The sequence below is a fragment of the Capricornis sumatraensis genome, chromosome 3 (assembly GCF_032405125.1).
Source record: "Capricornis sumatraensis isolate serow.1 chromosome 3, serow.2, whole genome shotgun sequence".
NCBI lineage: Eukaryota > Metazoa > Chordata > Mammalia > Artiodactyla > Bovidae > Capricornis > Capricornis sumatraensis.
Genome location: NC_091071.1, coordinates 142,106,057 through 142,120,826, shown reverse-complemented (window position 1 = coordinate 142,120,826; position 14,770 = coordinate 142,106,057). Strand labels below are relative to the sequence as shown.

General features: G+C 40.4%; 1 protein-coding gene across 3 annotated transcripts in view; it reads right to left on the bottom strand.

The window, feature by feature from the left end:
- UNC80 (unc-80 homolog, NALCN channel complex subunit) overlaps positions 1 to 12,104 on the bottom strand; it is a 208,117-nt gene extending 196,013 nt beyond the window's left edge. For all 3 annotated transcript variants that reach the window (XM_068967658.1, XM_068967657.1, XM_068967659.1), the window contains exons 1-4: positions 12,013 to 12,104; positions 11,043 to 11,091; positions 7,355 to 7,511; positions 6,022 to 6,323 (exon numbers count right to left, since the gene is read on the bottom strand). In XM_068967658.1, coding sequence (XP_068823759.1) covers positions 6,022 to 6,323; positions 7,355 to 7,511; positions 11,043 to 11,091; positions 12,013 to 12,104 — 600 coding nt within the window. The remainder of the gene's footprint in view (positions 1 to 6,021; positions 6,324 to 7,354; positions 7,512 to 11,042; positions 11,092 to 12,012) is intronic.
- Positions 12,105 to 14,770: the final 2,666 nt, after the last annotated feature.

The following is a 14,770-nucleotide window of genomic DNA, read 5'->3' as shown; positions in this document are numbered from 1 at the left end:
AGTTATTGTCATTATTTTGTTTTTTGTTTGATATACTTCCAGCTAGACTGTGTATTTCTTAAAGATAAATTGAGATCTCCTTCCGTGTATTTTTCCTTGAATATCAATACATAATTGTTGATTAACTGAACATATATTAGACTTTCCAAATAACACCAGCTCAATCTGATCAGGGATTGGGGGCAGGAGGAGCAGGGGACGACAGAGGATGAGATGGCTGGATGGCATCACTGACTCCATGGACGTGAGTCTGAGTGAACTCTGGGAGTTGGTGATGGACAAGGAGGCCTGGCGTGCTGCAATTCATGGGGTCACAAAGAGTCGGACACGACTGAGTGACTGAACTGAACTGAACTGAATCTGATCATTCTTTAGACCCAAATACCTGCAGAAGCTATGGCCAGCTCTTATGTAGATATGTTGCTTTGTACATCCTTTTAAGCTGGAGGAACGCATAAACTCTGAGAGCTAACTTCACTTCTAGAGTCCCCTTCAATGGCTCACTCAGTGTGATATATGCACACATGAACAGAAGGTCTGTAGTTGGAGAAGGTGCTCTTTATCATTCAAATAGCCTTGGGGTGAATGGTCTGGAAAGGTTCTAAGAAAAACCAGAAGGTGTAAGCATTCAAAAAATCAACATTTCCACATTACAGTTTCTTTTCTAGCTTGCAATGAAAATCTGTTTCCGTGATGACATGAAGCAATTCTAAATGTGTTTTCTAGTAGCTGAGAGACATCTGCTTAAACAACTATTATTTTGAATTCTGTCTTAAAGTTGTTTACTTTAGACATATGAATTTTATAAAAATCTCCTTGAGGGCTTGTATTTTGTTTAATTCCCTGCAGTTCCTCCAGCACTTTGAATAGTGCCTAGCGTTCAGTAGGCATCCAATAAATATTTATTGAAGGAATAAGTGAATATAATCAAATCAAGAAAATACTGACAGCACATTTAAAGTGGATTCCTCAGTTGTAACACATGTCATCATTTAAATTTGGCCTAAAATTATAATATTTGACAGAATATTCAGAATATTAATTTTCTTATATAATATTTGAGCTAGTTTTAAGTTAAAAGTATAAAAATCCATTGAATTATACACTGTCCTACAAAAGAATGAGTCATTTAGATGTATTTGTTAATTAGTAAACTAATTCATTCAACAAATATTTATTAAATATCTATAAAACACAAACATTTATTGTAACTACCCCAGATACAATGATAATTTCTATTCTCAAACATTTGCAATCTAGTGGGAGAGAGGGACACACAAAGAGATAATAATAAATAAACTAAAAATAACAATAAAAATACATCTAAAATATTATACAGATAGAGAAGAGGGGAGCCCAGATCTTGAATGAAATCATAAAGAATAATTAGGAACTTTCTAGGCAGAAGTGTAGGTTATGAGGGCATTCCAAGTAACATGACCAGCATGAATAGGTTTGGAGTAAACTACATTATATTTTCAGGGAGACTTCAAGCATTTGGAGTTCATAGGCAGGAGAGGTAGCCAAAAAACCACAAAACATGGAGACCCCAGTTATCACACCAAGAAGCTAGCATTTCACCCTCTGTATAGTGAGAAACTAACAAATTAAGCATATTGGTGATACAGTCAGATCTGCATTTAGAGAGATCACTTTGGTGTTAAGGTTGGATTTTAGGAGACAAGCCAGGAGACTGTAAATTCAGGTAGACAATGGCCCAGGTAACACGCCCAAGGAAGAGATGATGAAAGTTGGGTTACAGAGTAAATAGGGATTAAAAAAAAATAGAAATATTTAGGAGACAAAATGTGTAGAACTCTGTGATTAGCAGAATGTGTAGATAAGGATGAAGGAGTAATCAAAGGAAGCACCTAGGTTTTGAGTTTATGTGAATGGTCCATCATCTGAAATACAGAACATCAGGACAAGAGCTCATTCCAGGGGAAATATGAAATGTCTACAGATCACCTATTTGGAGAAACTAGTTGAAAAGTTGATCTAGAGGCCAGGAGAGAAGACCTAGTTTAGAGATATAAAATTAGATGACCTCAGCCTGTCAGGACACAAATGGTAAATAAATGAAGCAGGAGAGGAGGTCTTCCAAAGAAAAGAGACAGTGGCAAGTGCAGAGGGTCTAGGTTGCATCTCTGGGGAACCCCAATGTTAGAGGGGAAGGCAAAGAAGATGAGCTCTCAAAGGAGACAGAGCAGAAAGAGCCAGAGATGCAATGAAAACTGGCAGAGTGTGGTGTCACCAGAGAAATGGAAAAGTCCAAGAAGAAACAAAGGTAAGTTCAAATGCAGCTGAGGTTTAATGAACTGAAGACAGCAAAGTAAAGATTAGGTTCAATAGCCCAAGGTTGTGGATGACCTTGGTTAGAAGAGTTCTAGCCCAGAAACCAAGAAACAGTATAGCTCTGTAGAAAGTCATGGAACTGGATTTGAATCCCACCTTGCCTACTTAATGAGCTTGATTATTACCTCTCTGGACTTCAGTTTCCTCTTTGGTAAAATCTACCTTCCTGTGGCTGTTTGTAAAAATTAGAAATGATAGGTGAGAACTAGGTTACATACCAGAGGAAAGCAGAAGCAAGTGGAAGGGATTGGGAAGGTGAGAAGTGGAAGCACAGGCTCATGCCTAGACTGGATTTCAGCCCTTCATTACTCCCGCAACATCATGTCCTATAAGAGCCTCAACCTACAACACTGTTTATGTGAGCAGGGGTGGGGACTTGGGGGAGACAAAAAACGGACTGACAAGTAGGGCATCACATGGAGCTTGATGGCACAATATGTGGACATACCAGTCTAGATGGCTGTTGGTTTCTGCCCCAGGAGCATGCAGATCTCTGGGGCTGGAAAGAAAAGGTGGCTTTTAGTCTTGATCTTGGGCTGGGGTTCTGAAGATCAAATGCAATGGGAGAATAAGGGGGCCATTAATGGTGCTGATGAGGAGCAGTTGATATGGCTAGAGCACAGATATGAAAGGAAGATAGGGCCTGATAACTAGCAGGCAAGTGAAAATTCTAGGTCAGTGGATCTCAATCCAGGGCAATTCTCACCCTTCCCCACTCCTTGGGGATATCTGGCAATGTCTAGAGTCATTTGCGTTTGTATCAAATCAGAAGGAGGAGGTGTTACTGGCATCTAGTGGGTAAAAGCCAGAGATGTTATTAAATACCCTACAAAGCACAGGACAAAGAATTATCTGGCCCCAAATGCCAATGATGCCACAACTGAGAAACCCCGATCAAGGGATTGTACATTCCCTGCTGAAAAAAGCAAACCCCTCACTCAGATTAAAAAAAAATAAAACCCTTATAGGGAAATCTATTGACTCATTTATATTTTTATTCCCTATGGCATCTAGAAAAACATTTCTCTCATAGCAATAATAAAATGATAAAATAATAATGCTAGTAATAATAGCCAGCAATAATTGTAGAGTACAAAACTATGTATTAATCACAGTGCCATGTTTTATAAGGATTATTTTACTTCCTTATAAATACTACAATCCCAGGCCAGAGGTAAACTTGGGGACCTGGAGCCAGCTTTTCTCATCTATCTGTGTAGTCTCCCCTGAAAGAAGATCTGGCTCCTCTTCTACTCATAATTCATACTGCTGAGAGCTATACAATGTCAGTGCTAAATACTACCATTTATAAACGCCTTTTTGTGTATCAGGTGAACACTGTAATTTGTTTAATCCTCACAATACTCCATAAAATTATTCTCATGTTCAATTTATATTTGAAAAAACTGAGGCTTAAAGAAGTTAATTGTTCAATGTCCTTTCTACATAGAATACAAAGCAGCAAGCACTGGATTCTAACTCAGGACAGTTTCCAAAACTTACACCCTCTGCACGTTTCCAAATAAAATTATAGTCATTTTGAACACTTTTGCATTTTTCAATCTAGATAATCTTTACAAATAGATATGTTATGGGCTATTTTTTTAAGGAGTTTTCTTTCTTGCCCTTTCCACTTCAGGGACTATGTGCCTACATATATTTGCTATTTTTAGCACCTGGATCAGCTTCTGATAGTAACTTGGGTTTATTCAGTGATAGTCATTAAATATTTATTGATTGTCTCATATATGCAGACACTATTCTAGACACATCAGATACCATTGTGACTTGGACAGGCAGTGTCCCTTTGTTCAAGAACCTCGGGTTTGGAAGGGGTGATGGGTAATAAACATGTAAAGAAACATAAAAAATAAATTCAGGTACTGATGAATGCAAAGAAGGAAACAATGAAAAATGTAGATCATGTACCAGCAGCACTAAAGCAGCCAGGGAAGTGCTTCTGGGTTGGTAACAACTACATGGTGAGTAAATTGATGAGAAGAACGTGACCATGTGAAAATCTAGGGGTGGAAGGTGGGAGTAAATGACTCAAACAGAAGGAAAAAACCAGCGCAAAGATGTGAACGCGAAAACAACCTTCTTGGGTTTGAAGGTGAGCCTTTGGTGAGCCTGCAAGTTTAGGAACAAGAGAGAGGTCAGTGAGATTGAGGGAGAGGAAGCCAGGCAGGTGGGCAGAATTTATGTCCTGCAGGTTTCATTGGCCAGGGGGACACTCTCAGTTAATGTTTCCATTAAGCGTAACCTTTATCAAAGACTTTAAAAAATAGAAAGTGTAATGTTTTTAAAGCAGAAATTTAATTAAATCACATTTAATTTTTTTTGGATAACTTTGATAGACAACATGGCCAGTGCATGTGAAGCACTTTAGGAGTCCACAGGTAATTTCAGTTCTAGTCCTACCAGAAATGGGACAGAATCAATCAAAAGTGAATTTCACCTGAAAATAAAATGGATGAAAAGACTCTCTAGTCCATCCTCTCTCATAATGGTTGTTAATGGTCTTACAACCACCTTCACATATATATGTGCTTAGTTGCTTAGTCATGTACAACTCTTTGCAATCCCATGGACTGTAGCCCACCAGGATCCTCTTTCCATGGGGATTCTCCAGGCAAGAATACTGGAGTGGGTTGCCATTTCCTCCTTCATCACATATATATAGTATATGGCAAAAATGAAACATTCATTAGGATCCTAATATTCTGTTAAAGAAGATTTGGGCATATTAATTCCTTCTATCTTTTATCAGAGCACTTAGATGGAATGTTGCAATTTATTCGTTCTCAGAAGTAACAAATAGTTCTTGATTTCTTTCCACGTACTTGATTTTCTCCCCATGTACTTTCATGTACTGTGTCTTCACATATATTCACCCTGTGTTTGAATATCCAAAATTTTATGCAATGGAGGATCCAAGAGGTCAAAGTAGGATCACCTAGATCACACTGCTAGAAAGTGGTGGCACAGTGACCTAAGATAATATTGTCTCTTTCAGGTCCGAGGGGTACCTGTATATAACTGGGTTTTAATACAATTTGTTTTCATGAAATACATTTTCTATTTTACACATTGAAAAGTATTTTGAAAAGAAATTCATACATGGTACACCAAACTGTCAAAAAGTCTGCGGCACATAAAAAGTAAAAGCTTCTGCTCTAGATCCTGCATTATGTTCTTGAAATACAAAAGAGACAGTGACTAGGTCTCCATGGGGAAGGTCAGAGGAAAAGCTTCATGGAAATGATGACACCAAAGTTTGAAGAACCATGGAGCCAAAGGAGGGCAGAGCTAACAGCACGTGCATATTCAGGGAATGGTTCACATGGCTCCCAGAACTGGATCGTGGGGTGGGCCGTAGGGATTGGCAGTGGTCAACTGAGAGGACTTCAGCTCCAGATCATGGTTGACTTTATATGTCGTATTTAATATGTTGGGCATTATCATGGGGCAGATGGAGAACTATCAAGGATTTTTAAGCAGGAGAATCGTAGTTTTGACATAATGTTTGACATCTTAATATAGAAACAAAGCTCTCTTCCTATAAGCTCATACAAAGACATGGGCACACAAATATGGAAATATCATCTGAAGCCCACCCTCACCTGACTTCTAGTCCCTCTTAACCCTAATCAGGTTTCTGCTTACCTTGATCCTGTGGACCAGAGGAGCAAACAGAAACACAAAGAGCTCCACAGTAGCCATGGAGTTCTGGAAAATCTTCCTTCGGTTATTTTCTTCCTCATCATTGGAGGTGCTTTGGCAAGGTTGCCCTGGAGAACCCTGGTTTTCAACCTGGTGGATGAAAGCACTGCTGCTGCCACCCCAGCTGGAACCTCGGTCTGTGCCCCCAAAACGCTCGCTGTTGCAGTCCTGTGGGGCCTCCAGGAGCATCCAATGCAGGGTATGAAGGAGCTTTGTCTCAGCAACACCCAGTTTATCCTGGTGTCCTGCATAGCACAACCACACAGTCAGGTTAAGGCAGACTCTGTGACCAGGACAATGATGTCAGCCTTGCATCTGGGAAGAACATCCTTGCTTTAAGGTTCTGTGGCTTGATTTCCTGGGAGACACTAGCATTTCTCTGCACCACTTACAGCCACTGTTAGAAGGGTCCATTCTTGTTTGGGGACTTTCTAACTGGCTGCAGTCTTTGCAGAACAATATGCTGCCACAGGGAAAGAAACTGCATGCATCACATCTCTTCAGCCAGATACCCACATATATTTCCAAATAAAGAGCACAATGGTTAAGAATATTGGTTCTGAAGATAGCTACTCCATTTTGCATGCATGTGTGCTCATTACTCCCAACCTAGGGATCAAACCCATGTCTTCTGAGTCTCCTGCATTCCAGGTAGAGTCTTTATCCCCTGAGCCACCTGGGAAGACCTGGTGTGATTAGGAAAGGCCCCTCTATAAAGGCAACACTTGAGTAAAGATCCACATAAGGGGAAGGAACCGGATGGAGAAGAGCTTGGGATAGATGGCTAGGACATAATGCTATGTGGGAAAAGCAATCTGCAAAATAATCTAAGCAAGAAAAATAACACATATGTGCAGACATGCACACATACTCATAGTACTACAAAGTTGGGAAAAGATCTGGAGGGGAGCATGCCAAATGCATGAAGGTGGTTGCTTTAGACATTGGGAGGACTAAAGGACAACTCTGGTTAGAACTCATCTTGAATAGGTGAGAGGCCTTAGTTTCTCTATAATATTCTAATGTTCAAAAGGAAGACATATTCACAGTTTACTTGTAAAATGAAAAAAATTTAAAAAGGGAGCTAGTTCCCTCATTGGCAAAATGGAGATAACAGTGATATGAAACTAAGGGAGATTTTGTGAGAATTAATTGAGAATGTGTGCCAAGTGCCTGGGAAAGTAGTAATACAGGTTGCTATTGTGGGTGTTATTATGAGTGTTACCATGAATGAGGACAATGGTGTGTTATGAAGAAGAAATGCAGGTGCACCAACCTAACTTGTTCCTGTTTGACAGCAGGGTTGCAGTGCAGTGAAGGACATGAGGCAAAGCAGCTTGTACCAGTTCCCATCTGGAAATGCTCTGGATGGCTTCAGAGAGGGCTGGAGAGAGGCCATGCAGCTTGTTTTCTACTAACACTCGTTCAAAGGACTATAGACACCAAAAAAAAAAAAAATTAAAATAAGAAATTAGAGATTTTAATGGGTGGAAAAATAGACAAGGTATCGTATATCCTAAAAGATGCAAACCACTAGTCCAAATTCTTTAGAGAGCACTCACATTGCATTTCATTGTACATGTTGACATGAAATAAGTCAACGATAATTTCCTATCATCTACCCATTTTCAAACAGGCTTCCCAGTTGGCCTGCATGCTAAGTCGCTTCAGTCATGTCCGACTCTTTGCAACCCTGTGGACTATAGCCCACCAGGCTCCTCAGTCCATGGGATTCTCCAGGCAAAAATACAGGAGTGGGTTGCCACATCCTACTCCAGGGGATCTTCCCAACCCAGGGATGGAACCCGCTTCTCTTATATCTCCTGCACTGGTAAGCAGACTCTTTTACCACTAGCGCCACCTGGCCCCACGTAGCGCTAGCGGTAAAGAACGCGCCTGCCAATGCAGGAGTCAAGAGATAGAGGTTTGATCCCTGGATCAATAATATCCCCTGGAGAAGAAAATGAAAATCCACTTCTATATTCTTGCCTGGAAAAATCCCATGGACAGAGGAGACTGGCGGGCTCCATGGGGTCCGCAAAGAATTGGACTTTGACCACCTCATGCGAAGAGTTGACTCATTGCAAAAGACTCTGATGCTGGGAGGGATTGGGGGCAGGAGGAAAAGGGGATGACCCAGGATGAGATGGATGGATCGCATCACCGACTCAATGGATGTAAGTCTGAGTGAACTCCAGGAGTTGGTGATGGACAGGGAGGCCTGGCATGCTGTGATTCATGGGGTCGCAAAGAGTCGGACACAACTGAGCGACTGACTGAACTGAACTGAGCACACCCATTTTTAAGTTTTTGATCCAAAGTATATTGCTTGAATTATTAAATGATTTTTTACTTCCACTAAAATAAGCTCCCATCAAAAAGAGTACAACACATTTAACTATACGAAGTATTTAGAAGTAGTATTTTCTAAAATGCTCTTGGATCGTCTACAGGAGCTCTCCCTGCTGCAGATCAAGGTGAGATGTCTTTATAAAAATATCTGGAGGGACAGAATTTTTGTGAATGTTCAACAAATGTTAAATAAGATAGACCTCTTATAAGAGATCTGACTTTGGGGTCTCTGAATTATTCCATGTGCCTAGCAATGACCTGGCAATGGGACACCCCTTATATAATGCCTAGAACCGTAAGATAGTTAATATACCTATTGAATAAAGAAAGAAAAGGAGGAAGAGAATAAGGGAAGGAGAGAGGAGGAAAATAAACCATTTTTTGGCTTTGTTCGTTTATTAAATCTTCTGTCCTGGCCAGTACTTTCAGCAAGCGAAACACCTACCCCTCCCCCCAGAACAAGTTTGACCTATTGAGTTGTTTTTTCCTTTTTGAAGGTGGAGGAAGATATTACTGTAGGGTGCTGGAGAAAGTGTAGTTACCAAATATTAGAACAAATTTAATAAACACTTGACTTGTATGAACAGAACCTGATTGCTACTTGATGTCCCAAATGGTCTAGAGAATTGTGTTCTCCACGATCCTAATACCAGTCCCAAGTGCTCAAGCTGTATTATTGGAATTATTAGGATATATAAGAAAAATATGACTTAATACAGAGATTTTCCAAAGAAAGCTATTTACATTTGACTCAAGAAAAAAGATAAATTCACTTTCATAACGAAAGACACGCTAGGGTTTGGTAAGGAGTTCTATCAGAGATGTAGTCTCTGGGAAAGGCAGATCCAAACACTTTAAAATTCCTCAGCCTTTGGTTCCTAACTATTCATTAAGTAAAGGGTGTATATGTTAGACATTAAAAAATTATAAAGAATTTATACTGTCTGGATGAAGGCACTTTTAGAGGATGAGTTATATACCTTATAACCTCAAGAAGCTTTAGATACTTACTGTCATTTTCTTCTTAAATGTTACTAATATAACTTTTTGTCATTTTAAACCAGGGAAATTGTTTTCTATATGTATATCACTATCTATCTGCAGCTATGAATGTGACTTAGTTACTTGATATTATGTGACTACATTAAAATGTCAGACATATCTTTGCCAAGAAGAGAGAAAAGTCAGGGTTATTTTAAGCTAGTATAACTGTAAGCTTGGTTTGAGGAAGATTCAGAGATTTCAAGTGTCAAATTACTTTAACCTGAGCTTAGTAGAATAAATTCCATTAAAAAGTTAGGTATAAAAAATATATGTGACAATTTGAAGAGCAGGAAATGCAATAAAATAAATTCCTATTTGGGTGTGTTTTGTACATATATTTGTGTGTCAGTGGGATGTTGAATCTTCCAGTTGGCTTCTGTTATAGTCTGTGGCCCTAACACATTTCAGAGCTCCTTACTAGAAGGTCATCTACTCTTTATCTGGTCATTTGCAAATATCATGGCAATATCCAAATAAGTAGGTTTCTACTTTTAAGCTATAATATATACAATGTGGGGCTTCCTTGGTAGCCCAGATGGTAAACAATCTGCCTGGAATGCAGGAGACCCCAGTTCAATTCCTGGAGAAAGGATTGGCTACCCATTCCATTATTCTTGCCTGTAGGATTCCATGGACTGAGGAACCTGGTTCACGGAGTTGCTAAGAGTCAGACATGACTGAGTGACTTTCATTTTCATATACAATATAATGACCTTTATGTGAGCTCCAATTTTTAATGAAGTCTGTAAAAAAACCCATTTTAATTTTGCTTCAGTTTTTCATCTTGTCCTCAGTTTGTAAAAAGACAATTTTTAAGTCATGAGATTCCCTTAGAATCTCAGGACAAGTGCACTCTATTTTGCATAAATATTAATAGCATTATTATAATTATTTCATATCATCCACTTTGGAGTTGTACAAAAAATGGAAGACATAAAAGTTCAATATTGCATATTACTTTGAGTAGTTCATAGACTTGCATTTTATGAGCTTATACTACATAATATAATGTCTTGTTGACTTGATAACATTTCTCAATTTTGTTGATTAAGGATTTGACTGTTATACTTGCCCTCTGTCTCCTGATTCTCTGTTGTTTCCCCACTCTCTCTTCTTCTGTTCTACTCCTCCCCACTTAGGGCCTTCAGACTCACTTTCCCTCTGCTCTTCTCTCAGCTATTCCTCAGTACCTTCCTTCAAATCTTTGCCCAAGGGTCACATAAGGAGGCAAACCTTATCTATCCACAGTTTCTAACATGAAAACTTCACCCTAGTGCTCTATAATTTCCTTTCTTGCTTAAATTTTGTCCATAGTATACATCACCATTTGGCTAGCTATCTATTTTATTTATTTATGAGGGTCCCATCCCCCTCCCAGTAGAATACAAACCCTTTATCTGTTTTGATTATTGCTCCATCTCATCATCTAGAACTGTGTCTGGCACATAGTAGGTACTCAGTAATGTTCGCTGAGTGAATTAACATGTATAGTAAGTACATTTAACATCATTCTTTCAAATTACCACATGATATATGGAAATACTCTTGAAATGATGAATATCACATACCACACAAGAGGCTTCATACTGCTTTCCCAGTTTAGGCCTCAAAAATGCACTGAAAAATTAAGAGAGATAATTGTTATAAACACATGCAAAATTATTATTAGAGCATCCTTATGACATTTTTGAACGGATAAGACATGCAAAAGTCAAATTTCAGGCCTCCCTATGCCTTGTTTGTGACCAGGTGTTAAACAGCTGACATTTGCTTTTTTACGTGCAATTACATACATGAAAAAGGTGTGAATTTCTACATTTTCTGTATCAACTCTTATTCTGAAGACTTTTTATCTGATTGGATTCTACATTGCCAGTGGTCAGAAGTATTACATTACTCATGTGTACAGTCTTACTCAAAACTGAAAAATGAACCCAGCTTGTGGGTTATGATTTTCAGAATCTAATTTCTTATCTGATAAATCTCTAACAACAAGAATAATAATGGAAACCTTGTTTCCTGTTTATTGGAATAGGTTTCAGGGTTTTTTGGCTTTTTTTTTTGGAAAAAGAAAATTCTTATTAAAAATGAGTCTTCTCAGAGGCTTTAACCAGGAAGATTACACTGGCTGGATCCGAGCAAAAATGGTTAACAAGTGGGCATAGCAGATATTCGACAAACAGGAGCTGGAAAAACAACAGGTCAACGGGCTAGAATTACAGCAGGAGACGGAAGGGGAATTGGACACAGGAGCACAACCAGTCATAATTATCTCCCCTAATTCCCCGCCCCCTCCTCCTAGGCTCTCTGCCCTCTCACCCCCTAAATAACGTATATTGCCAATCTGCTTGTCGTCAAACTTCACTGAAATATTTTTTTAAATGCGTGTTTTTAAGCGGGTTTGGAGAGCTTGCTTTCCAGCCTCAGAGAGGGAGCTGCAAGCTGTGCCGCGGCCTCAGCAGCAGCGACCACAACCCAGGCGGCCCCAGGAGCGCCCCCAGCCCTGGGCGCCCGCGGTGCGCCCTCTGCGCCCCTCACCTGGTTTGCCGCCACAGGAAGGTCTGGATGGGCAAGGGGATACCACGGCCGCTGTCTTGCTCCTGGCCCTCGGAGCTCTTCCTCTTCACCATGATGGTGGCTCCTGGGAGTCCTACTGCAGGACTCAGCGCTGGCTCCTCGCTAGCCGCTGCCCCCGCCTCTTCCTCCCTCTGCTCTCCCCAACTCTCATCCCCTCCTTCCCCTAGGCAGAGCAGACTCTCTCCGCCCTGATCCCCCGTCCCTCTCCCCTTCCCCCGCCCCTCCTCGAGCGTGGAACATGGCTGCAGGAGGAGGGGAGGGCTGGAGGAGCCGCGGAGCGAGGAGGGGGGCGCTCGGAGGAGCAGTCCGCCTCGCCGCCCCCGCGCCCGCTCCTTGCTTTCAGCACCTCCCACTGTGGACAGCGGCCCGCGCCGGACGCACGGGCGGGAGACCAGCGCAGGGGGCAGGTTGAGTAGACTTGGGATGGCCGAAAGGGTCCAAACTCCGCATCGCACGCAGGTCCCCTGCGTAGCCTCTTTAGCCCCCAGATTCCGGCTTCCTCCCTTCGGAACTGCACCCTAGGAGTGTACCCTGTCCTGCTTCCCAACCTTGGCATCTGAAAAACTGTCAAGGTCTAGGGAGGAGGAGCTTTGAGAAACCGCAGAGCAGTCACTAAGCCTGGCATCATTCGCACCTCTAGCAAGGAGGTCAGAAGTCCACCCTTGGGGTTTAGCAGAAGGAGCACATGAAAATTTTTAGAAGTGTAAACCAGAAAGGAAGCAAGCTTGGCAAGACAGAGAGAGAAAGCTTGAAAGTTCTGATGGGAGAATTTACTGTAAAATGGTAACCACAAAAAGTAACAATGCTTGTTCTGCCAAAGCAGAAATATTGCCAAACCAGCAAGTTATGGGTATCAATTATTACAACTAGAGAAAGAACATTTGAATCATGCTGTTAGAAAATGTGGTTTATTGTTTATAGTCCCTTAGTGAACTTGGGTGACTCTATCTCATTGATAACAGCCATTTTACTTAAGTTGTCATAGACAAAGCCCTATACAACAGTTTATAAGTGGATTTTTAGATGTTTTATCTGATAGTAAAACAAGTAGGGATGGGGTCAAGTGAAGCAGTTTGAGTAAAAAATTCATTGCTGTGGATTCAAATATTTGCAAGTGAACAGAGCTGCACACCATTTTGAACAAAGATACTGGTGTGAACCATGAAATGGAGAATCAGAAACCCCAAAGCCTAATCTCAACAGATAGAAATAGTTTCTGTTAACCACATGTGTGTCTACTTCATATAGAGAGAAGTATAGTGCATTTATTGGTATTTTCAGTTTTCATTTAATTTATTGAAATTTTTTTACCATCATTGGACAAATAATTTTATAATTAGTATCAGCAGCTCTGTCAGGAGGAAAAAGATAACAATGATGTTTTATAACAACAATGAGTAATCTCATTTCTTAGAATTATAATCATGCTTTCTTCAATAATTCACAAATACTTTCCATTGCTCAAGTCAAGTGCATATGTGCTCAGTTGTGTCTGACTCTGTGCAGCTCCATAGATTATAGCCCGCCAGGCTCCTCTGTCCCATGGAATTTTCCAGGCAAGAATATTGGAGTGGGTTGCCATTTCCTCCTCCAGGGAATCATACTGACCCAGGGATCAAACTTGAGTTTCCTGCATCTCCTGTATTAGCAGGTGGATTCCTTACCACTGAGCCGCTTGGAGCTAGGACAAACAAAGGAAACTTAGAGATTATCTACCTCTACTTCCAAATTTGACTGATAAGGGTAATGAGGCCTAGAGTTATAAATGACTTTCTAGCTGGCTAATGCTAGATCCCAAAGGAGAAGGAATCTTCATGATTCTTGACACAGAACTTTTTTTTTTATAGTGCTGTGCTTAGTCACTCAGTCATGTCCGACTCTTTGCACCCCATGGACTGTAGCCCGCCAGGCTCCTCTGTCCATGGGGATTCTCCACGCAAGAATACTGGAAGGGTTGCCATGCTCTCCTCCAGGTTTCTTTTATAGGCTAGATGCTAAATAGGTTTTCTTTCTTGTGTCAACTCAGATCAATTGGTAAGGCCTTTCTGTTGTGAAAGACTGTGAAGTTAAAGCAGGTACTTTAAGACAAACCTGCTATTATTGATTAGTGCTGTCTGCTATGTGAACAGCATGAGGGGAATAACAAATGTTTGTTATGTCTTTTCAAAACTCTTCTTTATACACAATCCTTGAGGCTAAACTTTCAATATTTCTTCTGATTTGCTTGTAGCTGCCATCACTAACAATGTTACTTATGCTGTCAAAGGTTTTCTACTCTAAGAGAGGTAATATGTCTCAGTGGGCCAAATTTAGATTTGATCACTAGGAAATATGTTAGTCTCAGTGTTGGGATCTTCATTGAGTTTTCTTGAATTGTTTCTCAATTTCTCATGTTGCTAAATGTCTCTGGCTTCTGCATTATTACCACATGGCCTGTCTGACTAGGATCTCAAAGCTGCCAGGGCAGGACTAAAGCTCTGAGTACAGGTTAACTCCAGTTTTGCTCTTCTTGAAATCTTCTTTTAATATGAATCTTGAAATAAAGAAAAATAGATTCTAAATAGTTTATTCATATTTACTGAGTCTGTTTCATATGCCAAGCACTGATTTATATAGATTCCTGGCCATAAGAAACTCACAGTATTGAAGGGAAGACAGGCAAAGAAAAGTGTACAATTGGAGACATGATACAAATTCAGTTATAAACAAAAGGACAAGA